Genomic DNA, 8,603 nt, shown 5'->3' on the forward strand with positions numbered 1-8,603 from the left:
GGCAGCAGAGTCGGGTGACACGGGTGCAGAGGAAAGGCCAGGAGTCCTGGATGCAGGGCCCCTGTGGCTGGAACGTGGTGGGATGGGTCCTCCCCCGGGGCCTCCGGAGGAGCCAGCCTGTGGATGGCAGCCAGGGGCCCTGTCAGGCTGCCCACCTCCAGGGCCGCCGCTAACCCACGGAGACCTGGTGCAGCGGCCACGGGAGACCCTTCAGGTGCCCAGCTAGTCTGTGGGAAGGGAGCTCAGCTGGCTGGGCCGAAACCGGGTCTCCAGGGGCCCCCTGACTGAGAAACGCTTCTGCTTCTGGTGGCTTCTAAACTGTCACACCACCTCCTCGGACGTGGCCCGGGAGGTCCCTCCTTGGTGAGGCTTCTGGCTTTTCATACCTGGCAAACCAGTACACACTGGCCACCACTGTGGCCAGCAAAGCCCTCTCCTGAGCCCGGGCCTGAACCACGTCCATCACCGCTCCTTGGGTCCTCACGTTGGATCCCTGTGGGACCTTCACGGGGTCACCCACAGAGGTGGAGGGTCCTCATTCAAGATCCTCTGTTGGATCCCTGCTTTCAGACATTTCTGGGGCCCGTCTGTGTTCCTCTCGTGTTCTCTTCTTCCTGTCAGAAAACCTGGGAGTGTTAAGCCCTAGTTGCTAGGATGCTGGAGATCCACAGGGCACTTGGGGCCCTGGTGTGATTTATTTATTTCCTGGGGGACTGAGTCCAGGGGTGCTTTACTACTGAGCTGTATCCCCAGCCCGAGCCTTTTCTATTTTGAGACAGGGTCTTGCTAAGTTGCCGTGGCTGGACTTGACCTTATCACTGTCCTGCTCAGCCTCTGGAGTCCCTGGGACCACAGATGTGCCCCTGTGCCAGCTTGGGGCTTCAATATCATGGCTTGGATGTGAAATGCCTGCCAAAGCCTCATGTGTGGGAGTGTAGCAGTGTTCAGAGATGGGTGTTTTGGGGAGTGGTTGGGTCATGAGGGCTCGATGGCGTAGCCCACCAAAGCTCGTAGCTGGATGCCACATTTGGAGGTTTAGGGGCCTGGGTTTTGCGGGTGCCCTTGAAGACTATGTTCTGTCCCTGGTTCCTTCCTTTCTCTCTCTCTCTCTCTGCTTCCTAGCTGGCATTCCTGAGTGGCTTTGCTCTGCCAGGTCCTTTTGCCATGACATTCTGCCTGACTTCAGGCCCAAAGCAATGGAGCCATCCAAGCCGTGACTGAAACCTCTGAAAGCATGAGCCAAAACAAACTTCCCGCTTCCAAGTTGTTTTCCTCAAGTATTTTGTCATAGCAACAGAAAGCTGATGAACACACTTCATTCGTGAGTCCTGAGAGATGGTGTCAATAGACAGTGACTGAATCATTAAAAAAAAAAAAAAAAAGATGAAGCTCTTGGGCTGGGGCCGGCGCTCAGCGGTAGAGCGCTCTCCTAGCACGTGCGAGGCCCTGGGTTCCATCCTCAGCACCACCTAAAAGTAAATAAATAAAATAAAGGTATTGTGTCCAACTAAAAAAAAAAAGCAGCTCTGATATGGGGCATGGCGGTGTCAGCCCATGTTCCATGTGGGCAGTGCCGTCGCACAGATGGGCAAGCTATGAAGAAAAGACGCTTTCTGGGGTCATGGCTCTGTCCAAGATTAGGGCCTACATGTGGTGCTGGCCTTTCTGCTGGCCCAGTCACCCCTCGGTGAGAGAGGGACGCTGGAGCCACTGATCCCTGAGTGGGTCCACCCACTTATGACGGCCGAGTCTCCTCACCCTCTTCAAGGTCCCCCCGCGCCCCACCTCTTAATGGTTCCTGCTGGAGATGAAATGTGGACTCAGAGGGTGAGTCCCCTTCCAGCCACAGCAACGTGAGGAGCCTCAGAAGCACAGCACCAAGCACGCCGCAGACTCAGACTAGGCGCCGGCCGCAGGAGGCCACCCCCAGGCAAGCTCCAGGACAGGCCACTCAGCCACGAGGGGCCTCCCGACGGAGGACGGGGCTGGGCAGTGGGCAAGGACCACGCAGTGGGCGTTGGGTCTGCTTCTGGGTGATCAGAGAGTTCTGGGCTGCCCATGGTGGCGCACGCCAGCAATCCCAACTTAGGAGGGAGGGTCACAGATTTGAGGCCAGCCTGGGCAATGGGGTGAGGCCACACGTCAAAATCGGGGGTAAAAAAGCAGCGTGGATGTAGCTTGGTGGTGGAGCCCTCTTGGGTTCATCCCCAGCACATGTGCGTGTGCACGCACACACACACACACACACACAACTGGACCAGACAGAGGTGGTGGTGACGCTTTACCAGCGTACCAAATGCCACTGAATTATGAACTTTAAAATTCTATGCTATGGTAATTCCACCTGAATTAACAAAATTAAAATTGAGATGCTGAGGGAGGGAGGGAGGGAGGAGGAAGTTTGTTCTCGGGTCTGAGGGAGGAGTTGGGTCAGGAGTCCTGGATCTGACCGGGGAGGGCTGAGGTCTGCTTCCTGGGATCTGTAGGGGCAGGGCTGGTGTCTAGATTCCTGGGTCCTTGGAGTAAGGGGCAGGAAACCCGACTCAGGCCTGGGTACTGTAGGAGAGGAGGCCAGAGGTGAGGACTGCTGTGTGAAAGACAAGAGGAAGTCCTGCTGTCTGGGGAGGAGTTCAGAGGCAGATTCCACCAGAATGGGCGCTCTCCCACCCACACTCTGCCTGCCTGGGGAACTCCAGCCTGGCAGAAGAGAAAGGGAGACGGGAAGACAACCGGAGGGGTAGAGGCGGGTCACCAGGGCTCCACACCCAGCAGCCCGAACACGGAAAGTGTAGAGAGGGAGGAATCCTCGAGTGAGGCCTGATCCTCAGTCCCTCAGTAGGAAGGCTGGACCCCGGGGCTAAAACCCATGCAGGTATTCCAGAAGGACCTCTGGGTCTTAGAGGGGAGAGGACTGGGGGCCCCGACTCTGGGGTCCCCGAGGGAAGAGGAGGGAGCGCTCTGGAGGCTGAGGTTTCTGGGTCTAGGGCAGGACAAATGCTGCAGTTTGGAAGTTGAACCCACAAACTGGAGGAAGGAGGTTAGGGGCTCCCTGAAGCTGAGGTGCTGCCTGCTGAGTTCTCAGGAGACAGGAAGTGGTGGTTTGGGGGTGAAAGTGGCCAGTCAGATCCAAGGTCGGACAGGTGCTGGGGCCTGGACTTTGCCTCTAGAGGACGTGGACGACCTGCCTGCCCTGCCCCACCCAGAATCCCTTCCCTGAAGGCTCACCAGCCCCAAGCTACAGAGGGAGTTCCAGAAGGAGAGGGACAGGGTAAGGCCAGGGCCCTGGCCTGGAGGTGGGGGAGGGGAAGACCAGGAGAGACCAGGGTTGGGGAGGGCCGGGACTGAAAGCCATGAGAGGTAGCCACAGGGCCCAGGGCTAGGGCTTCCCCGGTTCCACCATAACCCTGCCCATCGCTTCTGCCTGGGAGCCAAAGGGTCTCAGAGCCGGAGGGTCCCCGTCCACACACCTGAGCGCTGGTCCTCCCTCGCCAAGCAGAGAGGTTGCCGCCCCAGGCCCAGCCCTTCTCCTTCCTCTGCAGAGCCCAGCATGCGGGGCTACCTGTCCCTTCTGCCTGCTTTCCTGGCACTCTGGGCTATTGCTGGTGTCTGGATCGTGTGAGTGTCGAGACCAGATGGACCCTCCATCCCGGGTCTCAGGGAGGAGGCTGGAGCTGGACCCTGGGTCTGAGGGAGGAGGCTGGGCCTGGACCCTGGGTCTCAGGGAGGAGGGCTGGGCCTGGACCCTGGGTCTGAGGGAGGAGGCTGGGCCTGGACCCTGGGTCTGAGGGAGGAGGCTGGGCCTGGACCCTGGGTCTGAGGGAGGAGGCTGGGCCTGGACCCTGGGTCTGAGGGAGGAGGCTGGGCCTGGACCCCTGGTCTGAGGGAGGAGGGCTGGAGCTGGACCCCTGGGTCTGAGGGAGAAGGGCTGGAGCTGGACCCCTGGTCTGAGGGAGGAGGCTGGGCCTGGACCCTGGGTCTGAGGGAGGAACTGGGCCTGGACCCTGGGTCTGAGGGAAGAGGGCTGGAGCTAGACCCCTGGGTCTGAGGGAGGAGGGCTGAGGCCTGGACCCCTGGGTCTGAGGGAGGAGGCTGGGCCTGGACCCTGGGTCTGAGGGAGGAGGCTGGGCCTGGACCCCTGGGTCTGAGGGAGGAGGCTGGGCCTGGACCCTGGGTCTGAGGGAGGAGGGCTGAGGCCTGGACCCCTGGGTCTGAGGGAGGAGGCTGGGCCTGGACCCTGGGTCTGAGGGAGGAGGCTGGGCCTGGACCCTGGGTTTGAGGGGGGAGGCTGGGCCTGGACCCTGGGTCTGAGGGGGGAGGCTGGGGCTGGACCCTCGTATGAGGGAGGAGGCTGGGCCTGGACCCTGGGTCTGAGGGGGGAGGCTGGGGCTGGACCCTCGTATGAGGGAGGAGGCTGGGGCTGGACCCTGGGTCTGAGGGAGGAGGCTGGGCCTGGACCCTGGGTCTGAGGGAGGACGGGTCTAGAAGTTCTGCGTGTTCTGTTAACAGAATGAAGTGTTTGGTTAAGGGGCAGAAAGAAAAGTTGTGCTTGAAAGTCCCTGACGCACTTTGGTGTGCTCCTCCCACCTCAGGTTTGGAATCTCGGTGGTCAACAGGTCTGTGGACCTCTCGGAAGGCTTCCCCTTCATCAGGTAGTTATGGCCTGCAGGAGGAAAGCATGGGCTCTGCCTTGGAGGAGCCATTGGACGGCCCTTTACCTTTCACAGCGTCTGTGGATCCGACCCCCCTCAGAGCTGCCTCTTCAGCCAGCTGCTCAATGCGGGAGCTGCCATGGGTAAGCATTCCCCAGCCCAAACCAAACAAGCCAGTCCCCAGTCCTCCTCCCTGCGACCCAGGGTCCGGCCCCAGCTCTCCTCCCTGAAATCCGGGAATTGTCCCCTCGCCCCTTCCCGTGTCCTCCCCTTCCACCGTCTCCACCTTGCTGGGGACTCCAGCCCACTGCCCTGTCCTCCCAGCTGCCTGGATCTGCATTGTGCGTTACCACCAGCTCCGGGACTGGGGCGTCGCCACGTGTCATAACCAGTCGATCCTGTGGTTGGGACTCCTCTGTGCTCTAGGGGCGTCCATAGTAGGCAACTTCCAGGTGAGACGCAGCGGGCGCCCAGGGAACCCCTCCTCGTCCGGCTATTGTGGACTACAATTCCCAGCGTTCGCCGCGGCCTCCGGCAGCCGGCGTCGGAAGCCGCGGTCGCAATTCCTCCTGGGACATGTAGTTTCCGGGCTCACCACAGTCAGGGAGGCGGCGGTCTGCATGGGGCGTGTGGGGGCTCATTGTCGGGCAAACTTGTGGAACCCCAGGAGGCTGGGATAATTTTGTGCCAACCCCTGGTTTAATCGTGAAATTACTTCGGTTCACTCGTTCTTCGTGGTCGGCCCAGCTGTTGAGGGTTCCCTCTGTAGGAGGCGTTACCTTGTGGACGTTAATTCTGTCATTACCCCCAGAACTCTCGGTAGGTCCTTTGGGTCCTATGCTAGCGCTTTCAAATCAGCTTGTCCTTGGTGGACCGAAATGAACCTAGATTTGTAGACTCTAGAACCCACAGTCACGAAGCTCTGTAGATATTTGTAGAATAAATGAATGGACAAATGATAAAAAGAAATTGTAGCGATTTATTTTGCTATTTTATTTTACTGTCATGTTCCTGAAACCCAGCCTGTCTTGCTGATACAATGGGGGCTGGGGAGAGAACACAGGCTGTTCAGACAAGAGGCTTTCTCCCCATCTCATTTGCATAGTAGTTCATTCACTCACTCATTAAAGCCTGCGTTCCTCAATTTATTACTATAATATTATTATTATATTGCTTCCCTAAGGAGTCATTTTAAACATTCCCCCAATTTTTTCCTCCCCCAACAAAATTTTTAATGGTTAAAAACTTTAACATATATATCTGCTGTAAGTCACAAACCATTGATGGAATTTTTCACCCTCAAGAACAAATTTTTACCTCCCGCGAGGCAATATCTGTCCCTGCCCCTTTTGAGAATGCAAGATTTATTCCACTGTTTCCTGAGCATCTACTTTGTGCCAAGCACTGTTCTAGGCATTGAGGCTACAGTAGCGAGCAACAGATTTAAGCACCTGCCCTGTGGAGCTGACAGTAGCCGAGGTCCCTGGTCAAAAGCCATCTGTCTGGCAGTTCTTGGGTTGGTCAAGGGCCCCCTCTCTGTTATCACCCTCCCGCTGTCACAGTGTTCCTCTCAACTTTCCTTCCTCTGTTCCCCCAGGAAAAACACCAGAAGCCCATACACCTGGTGGGGGCCTTCCTCGCCTTCATAATGGGCAACCTTTACTTCTGGCTGCAGCTCCTTCTGTCCTGGCGGATGAAGGACCAGCCCCAGCCCGGAGCCCCCTGGATCTGGCTGCTGCGCCTGACCCTCTGCAGCCTCTGCTCCATCCTCACAGTGGCCAGTATCCTTATTGGCATGGGGGAGGGGGCAGGGCATGGGGTCAATTTTCTGCGCCCTTGCTGTGTGCTGCCGAGGATGTCCTTGTCTTCGGGCCTCAGTCTCCCGCAGGATCATCACAGAACGTGCTGGCTTCGAGGTCAGAAGGCCTGGAGTGGGGTCCCTTCTCCTCCAGGTGTTAGCTGGGGGGAAATTCCGCTGCTGCTTTCCTGCCTCTGTGTCCTCACTTACCAAGCGCAGGAAGAACAGTCCACCTGATTGTGAGGAGTGAGGAGGACAGTGCACGTGAGGTGCTGAGATCTCTGCCTGGCACGCAGGGAGGCCAGTAGTTCCGGGAGCATGACATCTTCGTCACAGTCTGTTTGGGCCCCGCCTCGAGCCAGGCATGTGCTGGTGTCTGAGAATGGAGGCAGGTTGAGGCAGGGGAGGCTCTTGGCCAAAGCCCGTGGTGAAGGTCTGAGGAGTCAGTGACGGCTGCACCTCTCTTCCCAACTCTGAGTTCTGTGGCTTCAGGGAAATGTCTTGAAGTGGCCGTGGTGAGAGTATTTACACCAGAATATTTGCCAAATGCTCCAAGGAAAGCCGGTGTTAAGCGTTTGCCAGCACGCCTCTGCGGGAGACTAGTCCTGCTCATTTCTGAGTCACCCCAGAAGCAGACATGCTCCTGCAGCCTGGCACACCTCTGGGTGGGACCCGTCCCTCTGAGCCTGGGTCCATATCCTTTATCGTTATGAGTAATTCTGATAGGGAGTTCAAGTGCATGAGAGACAGCAGGAGCCTCTGTTAGTGAGCAGGCTGAGGGACTGGTTTATTCCCTTGCTGGAGCCTTGTTGGTAAGATCCAGCTGGTCCCTTGGAATCTTCAAAACCAGGGCTGCCGATCAGGTGGGTCGCAGGGAGCGGGAAGGAGCCATAGACAGCCAGCCCAGAGGGATAAGAGCCAGAAGTCTGTCAAGATGGGTCTGAGAGTCTAAGGCTGGTCCTGCAGATGTTTGTCCCAGCTGGGAAGTTGGGGGAGGAACAGGTGTGTGCAGAGGTGGAAAATCAGCTGAGGAAAAGGAATGAGGAGGCTGTTCAGGCCAGGAGCTCAGGATCTCCAAGATGAGGGGTCGCAGGCCTGAGTGACAGGAGGCGTGGAAAGCCCGGGAAACAGGGTCAGTCCTGGGGTAAGCACGTTCTGCTTGAGGACTCCCACCTGACTTGCTGTGAGACTCCCAGGGCGAGGGATGTCGCCATATTTACCATCTGACCCCACTGCCTGGCACATAAGGAATTCGGAAATCCTTGAGTGAATGGAAAGACATCTAAGCTGATCTAGGAGGGGCAGGCCGGAGCTCTATTTGATACAAAGGGGAAGGGGCCTCCAGTGGGAGAGCTTCTAGGAAACAAGAACTTTCCCTGTGCGGCTGGAGCTCCGAGGCTGCGTGGGCTGGTGGTATGGAAAGAGGCTTTGAGAGGAAGGGTAGAGAGAGGGGACCAGGGAGAAGAGGGGGCCAGCTGGCCAAGGTGGAGGAACAAGGGGAGAACGGGCTTGGGGGAGATTCAGTTGTGGGGGGCTGTGGGTGAGGTGGGAGAGGATGTCTGGGCCAAGCTGTGGACAGCCCGAGCCTGGTGGGGAACACCTGGAGGTCGCAGCAACGGTGTCCTGCCAGAAGGCGGGGAAACGGCAGAGCTGTCGTGGAATCGGGAAGGGTCAGCAGGACAGAGACAGGCCTGAGGAACTCGTGTGCACTTTAACCAGAGGTTACATGCAAGGATGGAGAGTGGGGACGGGAGGACTTGGGTCTGGAGAAGGAGGCGAGAATCTGAGCTGAGTGGGGAGCAGCTGGCCTGCCATTCAAGTCGAGGCAGGACGAACAGCTCATGAGAGACACTAGAGATGGCCTCGGCCTGGCCCTCAGTCCCACAGCGGCTGAGCTGGTGCCTGGGCTCTTCTTGGAAGCCGTGTGGCCCTTGACTCTGGTGCAAAGTGATCATCCTCTACTTCTGGCCGCCGCGCTCTGCCTCAGCTATCTGTGAGTGGGCCGTGGCCATGCTGCTCTTCACACTCTTTGGCCTCTTCGCTGTGGACTTCTCCAGCCTGGACAGCTGCAGCCTGAGCCTTCAGCCTCGGCAGGACCTCAGTCCCCCGCCAGGCTCCCCTGTATCCCTGCAGGTCCAGCTGTAGCAGGCTCTCTG

The 8,603-nt window shown here is 58.3% G+C and overlaps 1 protein-coding gene and 1 long non-coding RNA gene across 3 annotated transcripts; one reads left to right on the forward strand and one right to left on the reverse strand.

Annotated features, from left to right (window-relative positions):
- Positions 1 to 629: 629 nt before the first annotated feature.
- Positions 630 to 5,140, reverse strand: LOC308637605. Of its 2 annotated transcripts, none has more exons than XR_014019637.1 (3): positions 5,000 to 5,140; positions 4,566 to 4,783; positions 630 to 1,469 (listed from the first exon to the last, which is right to left on the reverse strand). It is a non-coding gene; the product is annotated as an uncharacterized lncRNA (long non-coding RNA). The 2 variants fall into 2 exon arrangements; XR_014019638.1 differs by having other exon boundaries at positions 4,936 to 5,074.
- On the forward strand, positions 2,434 to 8,592 carry TMEM150B (transmembrane protein 150B; the record flags this gene model as incomplete). Its single annotated transcript, XM_081274143.1, has 6 exons — positions 2,434 to 3,615; positions 4,590 to 4,649; positions 4,725 to 4,792; positions 4,974 to 5,101; positions 6,247 to 6,430; positions 8,396 to 8,592. The coding sequence occupies exons 1-6, from the start codon at positions 3,548 to 3,550 to the stop codon at positions 8,590 to 8,592; spliced, it is 705 nt and encodes a 234-aa protein (XP_081130269.1). The 5' UTR covers positions 2,434 to 3,547.
- Between the last annotated feature and the right edge of the window lie 11 nt (positions 8,593 to 8,603).

The sequence above is a fragment of the Spermophilus citellus genome (genome assembly GCF_964194105.1).
Source record: "Spermophilus citellus genome assembly, chromosome: 18".
Taxonomy (NCBI): Eukaryota; Metazoa; Chordata; class Mammalia; order Rodentia; family Sciuridae; genus Spermophilus; species Spermophilus citellus.